Source organism: Myotis myotis, unplaced genomic scaffold (assembly GCF_014108235.1).
Source record: "Myotis myotis isolate mMyoMyo1 unplaced genomic scaffold, mMyoMyo1.p scaffold_m19_p_11, whole genome shotgun sequence".
NCBI classification, from domain to species: Eukaryota; Metazoa; Chordata; class Mammalia; order Chiroptera; family Vespertilionidae; genus Myotis; species Myotis myotis.
Genome location: NW_023416315.1, coordinates 3,477,710 through 3,496,183, shown reverse-complemented (window position 1 = coordinate 3,496,183; position 18,474 = coordinate 3,477,710). Strand labels below are relative to the sequence as shown.

At 52.3% G+C, this 18,474-nt stretch overlaps 1 protein-coding gene across 3 annotated transcripts in view; it reads right to left on the bottom strand.

Moving 5' to 3' along the window:
* The window catches only part of DOCK4 (dedicator of cytokinesis 4), a 198,877-nt gene that overhangs the window by 4,837 nt on the left and 175,566 nt on the right, over positions 1-18,474 (bottom strand). For 2 of the 3 annotated variants that reach the window (XM_036327289.1, XM_036327290.1), the window contains 12 exons: positions 17,527-17,668; positions 16,440-16,606; positions 15,807-15,893; positions 11,023-11,199; positions 8,489-8,572; positions 7,617-7,736; positions 6,922-7,043; positions 6,257-6,377; positions 5,050-5,131; positions 4,784-4,893; positions 3,921-3,993; positions 2,092-2,205 (listed from right to left, as the gene is read on the bottom strand). In XM_036327289.1, coding sequence (XP_036183182.1) covers positions 2,092-2,205; positions 3,921-3,993; positions 4,784-4,893; positions 5,050-5,131; positions 6,257-6,377; positions 6,922-7,043; positions 7,617-7,736; positions 8,489-8,572; positions 11,023-11,199; positions 15,807-15,893; positions 16,440-16,606; positions 17,527-17,668 — 1,399 coding nt within the window. The remainder of the gene's footprint in view (positions 1-2,091; positions 2,206-3,920; positions 3,994-4,783; positions 4,894-5,049; positions 5,132-6,256; positions 6,378-6,921; positions 7,044-7,616; positions 7,737-8,488; positions 8,573-11,022; positions 11,200-15,806; positions 15,894-16,439; positions 16,607-17,526; positions 17,669-18,474) is intronic. The other variant, XM_036327291.1, reaches the window with a different exon arrangement.

The following is an 18,474-nucleotide window of genomic DNA, read 5'->3' as shown; positions in this document are numbered from 1 at the left end:
GCCCCAGAGGGCCCATCGCCCTTCCATTCCCCAAAGCCCAGAGGCTGGTGGGTGTGGGGGGCCGGGAGCTGTCTCCACAGACGCTGCTGGCTTGGGCCTGAGCGGCAAAGGGAAGCCCAGGGCACTGGGCAGCACAGACTGACTAGGTCCAGGGGCACACGGACTCCAGCCTCCGACTGCACGCCCCCACCCCCCACTGCGAACCGTAGAAACCCTTGGCCACGACCACTAGCCCCCTAATGCCTGTGCTCCGGTCCCCCTTGGTCCCCGGGATGGAGGATGGGGGTGGGGGAGGAGGTGGTGCCCTAGATTTCATCATCGGGGCAGACAGGCGTGTTCCTCCCGCCCACCGGCCCAGCCCCACGTCGGGACCCGGCACGTGGATGAACTGCTCTGCGCAGAGTGCAGACGCCTCTCCTAATTCCACCAAGTCGGGGTTCATGAGCTCGGGGTTTATTGCTCTGTGGTGAGCTGCCTGCATCCCCCCACCACCCACCGGCTGTCACGGGAGGTTGATAACTCACAGGAAACCACAGAAAGGCTGAAGTGGAGACAGACAGTCCAGACACCCCCCTGCCCCCACAGAGAGCACAGATGAGGACAGAGGACAGACCAGGAGGATCTGTGCGGAAGGGAGGCAGCCCGCCACGCTACCCTGCGGAGGTCAGTCACCCGTGTGCGCCGGGGCCTCTCCTGGCTCGTGTTCAGTGACCCCTCCTGCGCACCTGCCCGCTCAGGCTCACAGAGCCGCTGCTCAGGAAGGCGTTCTCGCACGGAGCCTACGCCAGCCCTGCCAGGACCCTTGCCTACAGGTTTGAATGGGCCTAGGAGCCGAACCGCCCCCAGCTGACAGCTGCTGAAATGCTTTTCAAGTTCCCCCTGCAGCCACACAACCAGGTTTAACGCCAGAAACAAGTCACCTGGGGGCTGAGTCCTCACCGGGGGGCCGCAGTGACACACTGGTGCCCTTCACAGCTGGGCCCAGTGGCTCCTGCTCTGCTTAAAGTTCTCACGGCCCTTCAAACCCTGCCGGTGGCGTTTAGCTATGGCAACGACAGAAAACCTGGCAGCAGAGAGTTTTATTTGAAAAAGAAAGGCTGCCCGGCCAGCGTGGCTCAGTGGGTGAGCGTCGACCTATGAACCAGGAGGTCATGGTTTGATTCCCAGGCAGGGCACGTGCCCAGGTTGTGGCTCAATCCCAAGTAGGGGGCGTGCAGGAGGCAGCCCATCGATGATTCTCATCATTGATGTTTCTATATCTCTCCCTCTCCCTTCCTCTCTGAAATCAATTAAAAAAATGTGTATATAAATAAGTACATAAAAAGAAAGTCGCTTTCCTCTTCTTAGTAAATAAAAAGATGCTAAAATGCAGCAAATGAAACGGATCCTCCAGGAAAGCCCACAGAGGCAATGGCATCGTATTTCCTCTTACCAGGAGGCTGGGTGTATTCAGTTTCAGAACTACTCTCGACCTGCGTTAAGTGTTGGGAGGACTGCCCAGCACCAGGGTAGGGGAGCTGGCAGAGCGGGTCAGCCCTCTCAGCGACACCCCCCATGGAGGTCACTGAGCAAAGGGCTTGTTCAGGAGGACAGGGGCCCTGTTCCTGCTGTCAGCTCACAGGCAGCTTCCCCACCATCACTGTCAGGGTTCTTGAACTCTGAGGCCTTCGAGAAATGATCGAATACGGTCCTCTCGGGCAGCAGACAGAGTGGCACGGGGGGTAGTTGTCCCCAGCCGCCCATCAGAGTTAGGGTCAGTCAGTGCCTGTTTCGGGGCCGCCTGCGGCGTTGCCATCAGCTCCCCACGAGAGGGAAGGGAGCAGCGCGCCAGCAGAGGCTGCCGAGGAGGCGGCGGCCAGGAGGGCAGTGCCAGCCCGCAGCGTGCAGAGCACGCGCCCCCGTCAGAGCTCACGAGGAACGCAGTGTAGCAGGAGTTCCGCAGAGAGAGGGACAGCGCCCACGCACTAGGCAGCGACTGAGGCCCCCCGCGCCAGGACCACCCCCTGCCTTTCTCTGCGCAATCCGCAGCGGGAGCAGTCAGTGCAGTGGTTATTGCAGAGAAGCGACTATGCACACGCGTCATATACCCACCCGTCAGTGCGGGCCGCGGAGGGACAGGGGGCGAGAGGAGCCTCCCACTCTCCGCCATGCTCCTGGCCTCCTTCCCACTGTCCAGGCTCCAGCTGCTAGGGGTGGGGTTCACAGCTGGAAGGGAACGACACAGCTAAAGCACTCTGCCCTTCGGACCCGAGACCTTAAAGAATCAGTTACCCAGAATGAAAGAAACCAACTGGATTTAAGCACACCACACGCGCACGCACACACACACGCACACGCACACGCGCACGCACACGCACAGGAAAGCTGCTAAGGCCGGGCCCTTTCTCTGCCTGCCTCCCTCACCGTGAGAGCTGACGTTGAACTAGGTGAGACCGGGTCTGTGTACTGCACTCAGTCACACGGAACCACAGCCTCACACGTAGCGCAGAGCCTTGACAGAACTACAAACCTGTTCAGATGCGAGAGGGCAGACGAAGAATGCAACCACTAGACTACTTCAAAACTGTCTTTCGTAGGGACTTGTGGACACGTGGCACTCAAAAGGGGGAAGGCGGTGACAAATGTTGGCAGAATCACGGGGAAGGGGCAGCCTACCACACCGCCTGCGGACCGGACCCACTCTGGGAAAAGGGCCCCAGCTCCCGAAACCAGTGCACTCTACTGAGGCACGTCCTACAAAGAACTTCGACTGGGTTGGCATCGTCCTCTTTGCTCGTTTGCCTGCTGCACGCTTCAGCGAGATCCAGAAATATGGAGCCACCCTGACAGGAGGAGGCTAGAGGCAAGGGTTATAAATAGCGCTGTGCTGCAGTTTCCAGGCAGGCCTTGGAGGGTCCGCGGCTTGCTCCCTGCGCAGGCACTGCCCCCTGGTGGTCGTGGCTAGGATGCCAACATTTTGCCACGTGCATTTAATGGGATGCAATGACCGCTCTTGAAATACATGTAGCTTTCCTCGGCTCCTTTCCAGTTTGCTTTGTGGTTTTCTTTGGTAGAAGGATTTCCGAGGAAAAGGCCGTATTCCTACATGCTTCAGACAGAGATCAATATCTGACTTGTAAGATGAAAGCCACATTTTTGTTCTAAAATACTAGTAACTGGGGCTGCGGTCTCACTAATGTGGCCTCCCGAGGACAGTCTGGATGTCACTGTACCGGATGCTCCACCACAACACAGCCCAGTTCTTAATGAGGGTGATTCCAGGGCACTTTTCAGGGACGTTTCATTAGTGACTCCTGATTGGGGCTGGTGGAACCACTGGGCTCTGTGAGGCTGGCCCTGAGAGAAGCCAGTCGGGGCCTGGCTCCCCCAGCCCCGCACCCCGGAAGTCCCCCACTATACTGCACAGACTGATACTAATGGGCTGCTCGCTGCAATGCACGTGTCTGCTTCTCCTTTTGTGTGACCCTGAGGCCGAGGGCACTCCATTACGCACTGGACTGCAACTCCTCAACAGTACCTGAGTCACCACACACGACATGTGCTGGCAGAGGAGCTGTGTGACGGACATGGGGGGGCGCGGGGGGGGGGCAGGGGTTTCTCTGGGAAGGTGTGCGTCCCTGTGCCGAGCATGCAGCCTCATGGGCCTCTCCGTCGCAGGAAGGCAGGGATGGCCTCGGGGACTCACGGAAAAGCCACTTCCCAGAGGAGTCCCTAACTGGCTCGGGCTCTGCTGTTAAACCCGACAGAAAGACAGCGTTCAAAGACCACATTGTGAGTGACTGTCTTTGTTGATCCCCTACAGGGCACCTTGGTCCTGATCCTCCAGACCCGAGACATGCCTTCCACACAGACACAAGGAGATGAGCAGTGAGGACAGACAGGCCCACGCACAGTCCAGGGCTGACGCTGCTGCTGCCTACCTTTCTCAGGTGCGGACAGGTTTGGGTCGCTGCGCGGCATGGCTCCGTCTCCGATGTGATTGAACAGCAGTCTCTGGAAGGCACAAGGACCTGTGGTTATGGGGTGACAGGCTGACTTGGGGGACCTTCTAGAAAATGAGAGGATGATCTCATTATGGAAACTTTTTGTTCAAAACAATATTTTGTATGCTATCCGAGATCCCTAAGAACAGAGAATTAATTATATGTAAGGGGGGAAAAAGGGAAGAGCCTTAGGTTTTGACAAAGAGAACACAGTGTTTCAAAAGTTCGGCTTAGATTTTAAATAAAAATGGTAAGTAACTTTTCACAATAAAATGTAGGAAAACACAAATGGTGAGTAACAGATAGGCTGTGGTGCTCTTTCGAGGTACAAGTGCTGCTCTGACCGGGCTGCTCAGCTGGGGAGAGCATCCTCCCAATACGCCAAGGCTGCGGGTTCGCTCCCCAGTCAGGGCACATACAAGAATCAACCAATCAATGTATCAATAAGAGGAACAACAAGTCAATGTCTCTTTCTCTCTTCTTTGCCCTTCCTCTCTCTGAACTTAATAAAAACATATTTAAAAAAGAAAAAAAGAAACACAGAGTCAGATCAGAGAGGGGAACCATTCCTCGCTTTCCTCTCGGCTTTACTCTCAGGCAACAGCATGTGTCTGCGGAGGAAGTGGCTGGGCGGAAACTCCCTCCGACAGGCGCAGACCCCGGTTCCCTGGCCCCTGCAGGCGGGACGCGCCATCTAACGCAGCCCACGGGTTGCCTCTGGCAGCCATCGTGTTTCTTCGGGGACATGTGAGCCGTTCCAGACCCTTCCTTGTCTTCTAGGGTCCCGGCCGGAGGGTTACCTGCGAAGGCTCCACAGGTGTGGGGTAGATGGCGCTGCACGGCCGCTCCCGGGGGGACAGGCAGGCGTTCTCTCGGGAATGTTTGTGTTTGTCGGACAAGAGAGGAGAAGCTGGAAGAGAGGAAGGATGGTCAGTGAGGGGGCGCCGCCGTCTGCAGCTGGGAGCTGAGTGCCGTGGCTGCGGCCACAGATCGGGACACGGAAACCCCGGCTCCCAGGCGCTGGGCGGCTCCCGGGGCCCCTCCGCCCACCGCACCCCGCGCTGACCTCTGGCACTCGATGGGGCAGAGCTGGTCACGTTGGGCGAGGCGGAGTGGGTGGAACTCAGGCTTGAGGTAGACGGGCTTGGCTGTAACACAGGGAAGCGGTATCACAGGCTGCTCAGAGGCTGCGCCACACCGACATGTTCAAAGCAAAATCACTGATGTGTTCTTTTCAAATTAACAGCAAAGAAAAGGCCATTTTGATGCATAGAAAAATCTGACTGACTCGGACTGACAGGAAGACCTGTCTGAATGAATCCAGAATTTGGGCCGTGGCTGGTGTGGCCCGGCTGGGGGTCGTCCTGTGCACCAAAAGGTCGCTGGTTCGATTCCCAGTCAGGGCACATGCCCAGGTTGTGGCTCGATCCGGGAGAGCGGGTGTGCAGGAGGCATCAATGTTTTGCACTCACTCTCATGTTCTGCTCTCTCTCCCTCTCCCTTCCCCTTTCTCTAAAAATCAATTTAAAAAAATATTTTCTAAAAGAAAAGAACTTGAGATTTTGACTGCTGCCCAAGGCAGGCAGGCATTCATGCTGGCCAGCTATCTGTGTGGCTGGGGGCCACTGGCAGGCCACCTGACTGAGACAAGCAGGACACCGGCCACGTAAGCAGGCGAGTGCTTCTAAGAGGCAGAGAATCCATCTTCCCAATTCCTCCAAAAATGTGTTCAAAGCATGTATTTGGCGATATGAAGGGGGCCTCTTCTTCAAGGACAGTGGCGAGGAAGTTCAGCTTAGTCTGACAGGGCTGTTATAGATGCCACATTAGTGGTGTCTAAATAGAATTTTTTGCTGCAAGAGCTACACTAACTCTAAAATCCCTAAAACTATATTTTTTCTTTGGCAAAAAGACTCTTTATTGCAGAAATTTTCAGCCATACCTAAGGAAGAGATTTTATAATGGACCCGTAAAAAACGTATCCTTACAGGGGAAAAGGCCAGCTGGAGATGCTGACAGGTGGCCATGCGGAGACCAGACCAGAGGGGCTCAGAGCTGACCGGGCCCTCCTGGCTCTCCCTCGCCCGTCCCTGCCTCTGACAATGAGTGGGGCTGGACCAGCCCTGCAGACCCAGAGACCAGGCCAGCGTTTCCAGGTTGCCCTCCAGTCCCGGTCTCGTTGCAGGCTCTGCCCAGCAGCACTGCCCAGAGGAGGCAGGCCTGGGACGGAGGCGGAAATGTGTGACAGGAAAGACAGAATGCGGGTCCCGCACCTGCATGTTGAAGACCTCGTCGGAGCTCTCCGACTGCCCCGTGATGTTGCTGACTTCAGCGGAGGCCTGTGAGGACAGCGACGACGAAGAGTACCGGTTGATGGCCGGGTAACTCAGAGGGCTGGTGGGGGGCGAAGAGGGGGAGAAACGGTTGTTAACTCGGTCTCTGAACTGCGCTTTATCCCACGCTGGCCTGGCGTGAAACCAAAGGGGAAAATATCCACCCTCGACTGGCCAGTGTGGCTCAGTAGTTGAGCGCCAACCCATGAACCGAGAGGTCCCCGGTTCGATTCCTGGTCAGGGCACATGCCCAGGTGGCGGGCTTGATCCCCAGTACGGGGCGTGCAGGAGGCAGCCGATCAATGATTCTCTCTCATCACTGATGTTTCTATGCCTTCCTCTCTCTAAAATCAACAAAAACATTAAAAAAATATATCCACCCTTTTAGGCGTCTCGTTTGCCTTGATCTAGTCACATGTTTGCGTGTATTTATTCCTCATGCGGTGGATGGCTCACCAGTAGCAGATGCCTGCAGCTGCCTCGCGGGTTAATGATTTCATTAAGAAGTAGCGGATTTGACAAGCTGTGCAAGAAGGAGCCGACCATTCCAGGTCATTGTGCGGGGGTGGGTGCCAAAGTGTACGAGAACAAAGAATAGGACTCACCTGCGCCTGGGAATTACCCGGGAACCGTCTGGGCTCATGGAGGCGGGCGCCGAGTTCCGGCACACACGAGGGCTTCCATTAGGAAAGTGGACTGGGCTGGCTTGTAGACAAGCAGAGAGCTCCTAAGAGTAATGCAGAAAACCCTTCAGAAGAGGAACCGTGTGGGCAAAATAACCTATGCGATATTTCAATATATTAGATATGTATGCTGAGTATCTTGAAATCTTTACATAGGGCTATTATGGTAGGTTTCAGTATTATTAAGCTTTCTTTTTTAAAAAAAATGTTTTTATTGATTTCAGAGAGGAAGGGAGAAGGAAAAAGAGATAGAAACATCAATGATGAGAGAGAATCATTGATCAGCTGCCTCCTGCACACTCCACACTGGGGAATGAGCCCACAACCCAAGCATGTGCCCTGACGGGGAATCGAACCCTGACCTCCTGGTTCATAGGTTGACACTCAACCACTGAGCCACACTAGCCAGGCTTATTAAGCTTTCTCTCGCTTACTTTTCATTTTCCTAAAAGCTGAGCATGGCCAAAAGATGGCAATGCAGTTTCAATATCGGAGGACTCCCGGCCAGATGGTGCAGTTTGGTACAAGCACCACAAGATGTCACCACTGACCACCGCCTCGGCTCTCTAAGAACAGCTAAAGGTCAGCGTGCTGGGGCATGGACACTGTGGACCTACCTGTATCCCTAGACTCGACTTCATCATGAAGAACTGGTCCACCAGCTTCTTGTGAAGGGGTCGCATGTCCTGAGGTACAAACTTCTCATGCACGGCCAAGCCAAAGTCCAGAATCTGTGCCTGGAGAAACACACAAGAAGAGAGTCCGCACGGACGAGTAACTCCACGGAGTGCCCCCTGGGGTCAAGCACCGTCCCCACACGCCTGCATGCATTGGCGCTCATTCCTCTCGACCCAGCAGGACAGGAGCGGTCCCTAATGCGCAGGCAGGGACCCGGAGGCTCAGAACCGTCCTGCGAGCAGAGGACACAATGGGGATCCAGACTGTGGTCCCTGATTCCAAAGACTCGAAGTTCCTGCCACCCCACATGTCCTAGATTTCTAATAACCTTAGAAGCAGTTACGTGTCCCTTTGGCTCCTCCGGCGCTTCCCCAGATGGGACGGGGCTGCCCCCTGTTGGCAGGATAGGGCGCTGTTCCCTGAGGGATCTCTTTTCTGGGGGGCACCCTCTTTTCCATGTTACTCTTCTCTCTCCCCTCAGGTTCTTCTGTGCCCATCCACTGCCCCCCAGATTTTCAAAATCCATCAAGGAGGAAGTACGAAGTGCACAGGAATTCTATGCTAACTGCTATGCTTCTTGTTTTTGTTAAAGTTTATTCTGTTCACTCATCGCGTATCCAGGAACCGCTCCTGATATAAACCAAGGTTTCCTGCCACGAGGATCCCCCAAAGAGAGGAACATAAACCTTCCAGTTTCCTTTGTTCAACTATCAACTGCTTCATTCCTTTGAGTTGAGTAGCAGCTGTCATTTGCCCCTTGCAGCCCGGCATGGCCACGCCCCTTCTCGGCCCAGCCACGCCTCTGCCTTACCTGCTCAAGCATCAGCTCTCGTAACCGGGCAATTTTCTCTCCGTCTTCAGGGTGACTTAAGATATACTCCTTGACAAAGAATGCCTGGGGAGAGGAGGAATCATCAGTGTGCTTCGGGAGAGTGACAAAGGGAGAGACCCTGTTGTTTTGAATGCCCTGGTCCCTTTAAAGAAACCGCACTGCCGTGAACCAGGACACGCTGTATACCCGGCTTGGGAGCAGGTGGAGGGATGCCTAGTGTGGGCGGCTGGTCAGAACGGAGATATAAGGAACGGACCATCCGAGGAAGATCAGAGATTGTGTAAGTGTTTTTGATAAAACAAACCAATAGCAAAGCCAAATGAATAAGCTCTATGGCATCACACTCTTAAATCAGTTGCCTTAGGTTCAGGGTGACCACGGCGCTGGCTTCCGCTTCCAAGCGATTGTGCCTTCTTGTTGAGAACTAAGAGGGCAGGAGACTTAAGGCATCTCCTAGACAAGACCGCACTTCTCTCTGCCATGAGCCTCCTTGCTCAGGGCAATGATTTTAGGTAGACATCTGTGAAACATGCCCTCGCTACTTTTATTCGTCCAAGAACACACACTTTTATCCTCAAAGTATCACACGGGGACATGGAGGGATCATGCCTCACAAATGATGTGCTTGCTCTGCCCAACAGCAGCCTCCGTGCCAACAGCAGCCCGTGCTAGCAGGCTGACATGCGTGCATATTTTAAACAAAGATTCCTGAAACTCTGAGAAATCACCTCTGAAAATTTTCAAACAACAATCCCTAAACCTCACCTCTTTTTTTAAAAAAAATTTATATATATACTAGTGGCCCAGTGCATGGGTTCTAGCACATTGAAAGGAAATTAGTTAGAAGACATATTTTAATATCACTATTCACCCTTTCTCTATAATAGAAGTGTCAGAGATTAAAGAAAACCAGTAAAATGTATATGAAAATAATATATAAATTGATTAATAAACAATAACATAACAACACATATAAAACAACACAAATATAATATAAAAACAACAAAAACATGATATAAAAACAACATTGATAAAAACAATGACTGATAAATTGATTAAACTTATTCTAATATCTCCCTGTACACCACATTAAGAGTAAAAACTTTCAGAGTGCTGGACTAATTTCCCTTGTGATGAAGTATTTACAACTTCAACTTCAAGATCACACACTCTTCAAACTCGAGAGACAGCAACATATAACTGGCCATGTCCGAAAATGGGTTCAGGTAGGAATATTCCTACTCTGTCTAGAGTTTGTCCTTGTGATTTATTAATAGTCATTGCAGATGCTGGCATCACGGGAAACTCTCTTCGAATTAATTTAAATGGGAGGCCAGTGTCAGACGGGGACAAATCAATTCTTGGAATCAGAACAACCTCTCCTTCTGCAGATACTGTTAATACTTCAGCTTCAATTATGTTAGGTCGCGATCTTGTGATAATAAATCTAGTACCATTACAAAGACCCCATTTACTATTAAGATTTCTCAGTAGCATGATGATTGCACCTACTTTCAATTTAAATTTATGACATGGCATTCCCAAAGGAGTAATACTATTAAGAAATTTGATGGAAAAATTTTCGTTTTCAGCATCATCCGTTGAATCGATGGAATCGTCACTCAAATAGGTGTAAAAATCTCTGAGTATATTCAAAATTTCTTCATTTAATTTATGAACGTGCTCACTTTTTGGACAAAGAATCGCACATTTAGATACATTTTTTTATATTATCTATAGATATACTATTTCCAAAGGTAGCTTCAAGAATAGATCCGTTACAAATAATTTCACAGGGGATTTCAATAATATCCATTCCTAAATGAAAACTGCTATCAAGTTTGCCATCTCTAAGTTTTACTAACCATTCACGGTAAGCAGAATCCTGTGATCTCATATTTGTTTTAAGAGACAACTGTCTGAAACATTCCCAAACACTACAGTACTTTAAATTCGTTTGTACTGTAGTCGACCGCATAGCATGCAGCACAACACAGACATTTCAGAGGTGCGTTGTGCCAGTAGTTGGTCTTCAGATATATTCTGTTGACGATGCTGCTTGTCTCAGCTTCAGAATGTCAACAAAAACAACCAAATTCACGATCGACAATGACAGATCGAAACATGTGTGATTGGCGCTAGTGAGAGCTTTATGCGTATCACCCCTGTGCGAGTCAACGTTTATTTTTAAATTGCCAGTGCGCGCCACATTAACAGATGGTTGGTCGGGTGGTCAGATGGACATACAATTGGTCACTTAGCCTTCTGTATATTAGATAGATTTTTTTTATTGAGTTCAGAGAGGAAAAGAGGGAGAGAAAGAGAGAAACATCAATGATGAAAGAGAATCATGCATCAGCTGCCCCTGCACACCCCACAATGGGGATCGAGCCCGCAACCCAGGCATGTGCCCTGACCGGGAATTAAACTGTGATTTCCTGGTTCAACCACTGAGCCACACCGGCAGGGCACCCTCACCTCTTTTTTCTTTTAATTCTTTTTTACATTCTCACCTCTTGATACCGGGAGACTCCGCCGTTGACGGCAGCATCGATGACCCCGTTCAGGCACATGGTCAGCGGGTTGATGTTCTGCATCTGCCGGGTCTGACACTGGCTGATCAGAGTCTTCAGCTGCTGGTTCTTATTCTCCAAAACCTCAATCGCGTTCTCCAGGGGCGTCATCTCCACCTGAGGAGCCGATGAGCACAGACACGCGTTGGAGTCTAAGGAGATTATCCGGGTCCCACGAGCAGGGCCCGCCCCTTTCCCCACCCCTCCCATTCAGACCTCGCCCAGGGCACCCAGTGCCATAGACAAGGACTGTGAGATAAATCAGCTGCGTTAGTAAAGTCTGGAAAGCAATGGTCATGATAGTCATTGGGTGAAACTAGGTTTGGAGTATGGGTAATTGTTAATTATCTATTAGCACGGCAACATTCAATGTAACCTTTAAAAGAAAAAAAGTCACGTGATGACTTTTAAACCGTGGGTTTTTTCTTCCTTCGGAAGGGCTAAACGTTCAGGGCACATTATTGTCACCTGTCTAGATGCTTCTTAATGCAGAGCATCATGGGGAGGGGGGTACAGAGATGCACGTGCCGGTGCTCTGACGTGCAGGAGCTGCCAGGCCTCGGGAAAATGGGTCGTGGGCCCGCATGGACCACCCCTGCACGCGCCACATCACCACAAGGTGCACGGGGGGGGGCACAGTGGGAGGTACGGAAGCAGGATGGTCATACAGGCCCTGGATCTGCGCGCTGAAGGACAGCCAAACAGAACACAGCGAGGTAAACGTTCTAGGCGGCATGGGACGCCTAACGGTGGAAATGAGGCGCGTGCCAACAGGCTGCACTGTGACAGGTATTGTCACTGACGCTGTGTTTGAAGGAACGTCTGCCAAGCTCTCAGCTGTGAAGTCCTTCCAGCTTACAGTTCCTGTCCCGGTTCTTTCAGTTAAGGAAACAAACCAGAGTTTTTGAAGGTTGCTTAGATCATTTTAAACCTACGCCAAAAACCTCTAAAATACTCTGCGATGTCAAAATTAACACTGTATATTCATCAGAAGGCACTCTACAGAGAAGGACGGACCCGCCAGGAAGTAGGTAACTTGCACCGTGGAAAGCTGGCAAACAGCCAGGTCCAGAATATTTAAATCTCTTACAAACCAGTAAGAAAAAGGGCAAACAACCCAATAAAAATGAGCCAAAGACTGAAACAACCGCTCAACAAAGGGAAAATGCAAATGGCCAGTAAGCGTATGAAAATGTGTTGACTCTCAATTGTGATCCAAGAAGTAAAAAGTAATACTACAGTGATATACTACTCACCACCAGCCAAAATAGCAAAATTAACATGACGACAGCAAGTGGACCTGAGAACGTGACCAACAGTCTCTCAGTTCCTGCTCTTGGAAGTTCTAATTGGTTTGGCTACCTTGGAAAACAGCCTGGCATTTCATACTAAAGTCGGCGATATATTTATTATATTTTAGGACCCTGCCATGTGCACAAGGAAACATGCCAAAATGCTCATAATTGTCTTCCAAATTCATGTGTCCATTTGATAATAAAATGCGCAAGTATAGTGTGGTATGATCATACAATGGAATAACACACAGCAATGAAAACTAACTTCAGTCACATGTAATAATATGGACTAACACTACAGACAAAAACACCGAATCACAGAAGCAAGTCACAATGGGATATATACAGTACGATGCCATTATATAAAGTTCAAAACCAGGCAAAACTAAATTGACTGGTTTATATCGGATGCACTAGGCAAGGGAATGGGTCCCATAAAAGGGAGGGTAATGGTGAGACGGGTCATTAAGCTCCCCCACGCGGTATAGGGCAGTGGTCGGCAAACCGTGGCTCGCGAGCCACGCGCGGCTCTTTGGCCCCTTGAATGTGCCTCTTCCACAAAATACCGACTTCTGAGCATGGGCCACGAAGTTTCAATCGCACTGTACATGCGCGCCCGCGTGTGGTATTTTGTGGAAGAGCCACACTCAAGGGGCCAAAGAGCCGCGCGTGGCTCGCGAGCCGCAGTTTGCTGGCCACTGGTATAGGGAAACTGATGGCTAAACAAACTGGCCAGGCAACGGCAGCAGAAACAGAAGGCCACCTCCCCAGAGATAATATCCGGGCCTGTGTTTCGGCTCCAGACCCAGAAAAGCAGCGAAGGTAAGAGAACATAGCTCTGGAATATCTGAGTAACCCCTTTCCAAGCCCTCAGGGCACAATCTCCCCACAGAGCCCAAACCACAGAGTCCCCTCACTGCTGAGTGAACTGTTGACTGTTAACTATCCTGCTCCCGCCTGAGTAAAGAAGTGTGTCTACCCCTTTACTTTCTATCCCAGCTCGGAGGTTTCCCCATTTTGCTTTCTCCCACCTCTCTATCACCAGTGGATTTCATGTAACTTCCTTTTAAAAAATATATTTTTATTGACTTCAGAGAAGAAGAGGGAGAGAGAGATTGAAATATCCAAGATGAGAGAGAATCGTCGATTGGCTGCCTCCCACACGCCCCCGACTGGGCATGTGACCCAAATGGGAATCGAACTGTGACCTCCTGCTTCATGGGTCGATGCTTAGCCACGGAGCCACACGGGCCAGGCAGCATGTTAACGTCCTTACATCTTCCCCTTCTGTCCTGATGTATAAAGCAGGTGGTAAAACTGCACTCTCTGTAGCATTTCCTCAATCCATTGAGCTTTTGCTTCCCGCCAACGGTCATCAGTTTGACTCAAATAAACGCATAAAAGTTCCTCCCGGTTTGGATTCTTACACTAAGTGAGAGAAAGAGCATAACTGGGCTTACACGCCCTCAGGTCAGGTTAATCATTTTGGAGCCCAACTTTCGGAAACACCTTTTCGGTTTCCAGAATCTTTCAGACTGTGGCGAGGCAATGAGGGTTTCAGCTCGGCTTGGCATGTACGTATTGAGGGTCTACTACGTGTGCCTGGCCCTGAGGACCATCTATAGCGGGAGCGAAAGCAGGAAACCAGGAACATGAACGCAAGGTGGGGGCCTGCCAGGCGGCGGGAGGTGTTAGGAGTGGGCTGTGTTCAGGGAACAGAGCGGCCCAGAGAGATTGGTTCTGTTGGAGAGAATAGAAGGCTGCCCGTTCCAATACCGTGGGCAGCTGCTTGGAAGGCTTGTGTTTGGTGATGCTCTTCTCATCTTCATCTAAGCATGCTCCTTTTTATCAGAGGTGTACATGCACACACGTGAGCGTGTGTGTGCACCCATGGGCGCACATGCATGTACTCGTGTGCATGTGTGCTCATGTGGGTGCCATGTGCATGTGTATGTGCACGTGTGCTAATATATGCATGCATGTGTGCCTACGCATGTGCGTGTGCGTGTGCACGTGTGTGATATATTCAGGGTGAGTACGATGGGTGAGATGCCCAGAACTGAGCACTCTGGGCAGGGAGGAGAGGAGGCTCGCTGAGTCATCAGGGCGGTGGATGGCTGGGAGCATTTCTGAGGGCTGGGTCCATGCCATTTGGAAGGAAGCACAACAATGAGATTTGCGGAGCTCCATGTGGGGCAGCCTCTCCTCGTCCACGGAAAGCACCGGGTGTGCTGCGTCAGCACCCGCTTGGGGACCTTGGCCTCACCCTTCAAGACCACACTGCTCTGGGCCTGTGGGGAGCTGCCTGCATTCTCTGGCTCTTCAGAACGCAACGCCATTAACTCCCCAGCTTAACCGTACGTGGTGAACTGTGTGTGGGTCAGCTCGGAGACTTCAGGGAGGAAGAGCCATTCTCAGGGACAGTGTGGGCAGGCGCTGCTCTTGCTGACCCACCAAGCAGAGCGGGCTTGTTCACGAAATAAGCAAGAGGTGAAAGCTATGCTCACTCCCGGCCCATCTCCCATCACTGGAGGAGGGAGGCAGGCAGGGCTGGCTGCGCCCCAACGTGGACGGGGCCGGGTGGGGGGGCGCGGGGCGTGCGCGGAGAAGGATCCTGGGATCGCAGGGCTGTGGCTGACACCCAGGTGCTGGGGGTTTGCAGAGCAGCTGGGGCAGCAGGGCGGGGTCTCACAGGATGTGGCCGCCATCAGCAACTGCTCTCCCTGTCCCACACTGGGGACCGGAGCTGGGGCATGACTTACACCCCGAGAGCTCTTGGGTGCTGGGTTCTAGGCTCTAACAACACCCACAGCTCCCTGGCTGGCTCTCCTCCCGGGCTGCTGGTGAGACTCCCATGCCAGCATCCTCCCACTATGGCCTCCACCCGCGTGGACTCTGTGCGGCCGACACTGAGGTACCTCCGCATGGCCTCCCGCTGCCTAGGAGACTGAGGCTCGAAGAGATGCCATCACTGGCTTTGGAGTCAGAACACCGTGTTCAAGTCTACCCTCAACATCTGGTCAAAGGGCCTCCTGCGAAAGCTTTCCAAGCTGGTGAGAGGAGGGACAAGAGTGGCCCTGGGGACTGAGTAAGACACTGTGATGACCTTCCTGGCCCGGCCCCCAGGGATCAGATCGTGAAGGCCGTGCAGCTACAGTAACTAGAGAGCGGAGTCCAGTTCCTCTGACCGCAGGGCCAGTGCTGTGTGCTGAGGCCTGGGGACCGCTGAGGACCCCTCTGGCTCCCTGGACGAGGACAACAAGAGTGCCCTCCTGGAGCCCTGGTCACAGTGGTCAGTCTCACACACACCCGCTCACTGCTCTGAGGGCTTCCAGAAACTTCCAGTCAAAGGCAGGATCACCTCACCCTGGCAGGGTCCCGGGCGAACAGCAGTGAGAAGGAAGTGCCCCGAACAAGTCTGGTCCTTACCACCTCGCGCTTGTCCACCTCGAACCAGCGGGAGATGCCCGGCAGGCTCTGCACCAGGAACAGCGACGTCCTCTCCACCCAGAGGCTCTGTGGGACACAGGACAGGTTAACCCCCATGTTGCCCCTCTTCCTGGCCACTGAGCAGGGGTTAATGTTCGCCATTCACTTCTATCAGGGGTCATGTACCAGCTCGCCGCACACGGCTGCATAACCTCCTGCAGGAAAGGGCTTTTCTATTTTAAAGATGAAGATGCTAAGATCCAAGAGCGATGGGACCTGCTCACAGATGCCTTCTACTTACCTGCCAGCCAGCCCGGAGCCCACCCGCCAGAACCTCCGACGGCTCCGCAGCCCGCCCACCTTGCCACGTTTCCCATGTCCACGTGAACAGAGGATTTCAGAGCCCGGCCCCTCCAGCCAGGACCAGCACCCAGGCCACACGAAACCACGGCTGCCTTTGGTAAGAGCTGACGCTGTCAACCAGGGTTCTGTGCCTATGGCTCAATTTTCTTATGGAAACCAAGTTTATTCCCAAGAGAATACACTTTGTGAGATTCCTGCACTAGCGCCAGGCATTCAACAGCAGCAAGAAATGAGGAGGTTTCTCCGAGGAGCCTAGGAGCCTGCGCGTACCTTGAACTCGTTCTCCTTGTCCTTGGGGCCTTTGTGGAACGGCCTGTCGTAGCGGAACTTCCAGATGTGGTTCACTTTGTAGAAGCTTTTGATGTTGTCGGGGACACCGTCCCTCTGCAGCACCTCCTGGCTCTCGGGGATGGGGGTCACGGCGTAGATCTGCAGATCTGGGGGCACAGCGTCAAGGAGGACACCCCGCTCTGCAAGCGCCACACAAGCCTGGCTCCCGCTGAGCTGTGGCGGGGGGGGGGGGGGGGGGGGAACTACCTGCTATTCGCTCCCCTTTGGCTGGAAGTAAACTAACATCTCCAAGGACGTGCCCAGGAAACACTCATTCCCAAACAATAGGTCTTAGGTGAGTTCTAGGTCAGCGGTTGTGGGAAAAGTATCCATTTAAAATTTTTAGGGAACCATGGATGTACCACTGATTTTTTATTTTTTTGGACGGGGTGAGTGGGAATAAAAATATCAAGGGCAAAGGCGGTGAATGGTACGTTCCAGTGAACGTAAGGCGATCATTTTCATGAACTGAAGTCACTTCCGTAGGATATGTCAGGGGAAAATTATTCTAAGGGAAGTCACTAAAAAGAGCTTTAAAATCAGGGATAAGTTTTAATTAAAAGGGAAAAAATTAGCGTGGCCGGTGTGGCTCAGTGGTTGTCAACCTATGAACCAGGAGGTCACAGTCTATTTCTGATCAGGGCACATGCCCACGTTGTGGCTTCATCCCCAGTAAGGGGTGTGCAGGAGGCAGACAACAGATGATTCTCTTTCATCACTGATGCTTCTCTCTCTCTCTCCCGCTTCTTTCCTCTCTCTGAAATCAGTAAAAACATATTTTTTAAAAGGGAAAATATTAAGCAGAATCTAAGAGGTTTCTTTTCCCCTGATATCATGATAATAAACAGAACGATTCTGCTCAGAAGGAGCTGAGCTAAAATGAGATGCCGAGAATGAGGGAGACGGAGAACACGGCAACCGAGCAGGGTCCCTCGCTGCGCAGCCCGGTCGGGGGGTGGGCTGCAGCCGCCCGCCCGCCCACCCGCCACGTGGCTCTCGTGGGGCACGGCCCCGCCCGGGTGGATACACTGCGCCTCCGCCTGGAAGATGGTCTCGTCGGGCTGGTTGGCGTGCTGCATGGCAATGGCGTGCGGGAACTCGGTCAGCATCCGCTGCTGGAACGCCTCCAGCCGCTCGTAGTCGTGCCCTCTGCACACGAACTCCTTGTTCTGCAGGCAGAATAAAGGACGAACAAAATAAACTAACAGCCCGGCCGGCGTGGCTCAGGGGTTGAGCGTCGACCTATGAACCTGGAGATCACAGTTTGATTCCCCGTCAAGCACAGGCCTGGGCTGCGGGCTCGATCCCCAGTGTGGGGTGTGCAGGAGGCGGCCGATCAGTGATTCTCTCTCCTTACTGATGTTTCTCTCTCCCTCTCCCTTCCTCTCTGAAATCAATAAAAATATATTTTAAAAAACAACTAACAAACAACACAAGAATGGATTCCCAGATATGAGAACAGAACAGACAGACCGGGGGGGTGGGGGTAGGGGGCCCGCAGAGACTGGGGAGCTGGTGAAAAAGGCGAAATGGCAGCATCGTATGCAGTGTGGGACCTGGACCCCTGCCAGGCCTGCACTCCCTCTAACGCCAGTGGTGAGGATGGTCCGCTGAATTGAAGAGTAAGAACCGGTCCCCTAAGGGAAACAACCCTAATGACCAAAGGTGGCTCATCCATCCAGCAAACTTCGAAACTCAGGACACCGAAACCACAAGATTGGTTGGTATCTTGGAGAAGTATTCAAAACCAGGCATTCTACCTGAGAATGGGGTTTGCAAAGTGAAAAGAAGTGTGTGTGTGTGTGTGTGTGGGGGGGGGGGGGGGTGTCAATTAGGGAAAAGGAGACATATGTAAAACTTTAGACAATAAAAATAAATAGGAAATAAAAAATAAATTTAAAAAAATTTAAAAAAAGTGAAAAGGCCCTAACCGGTTTGGCTCAGTGGATAGAGCATCGGCCTGTGGACTGAAGGG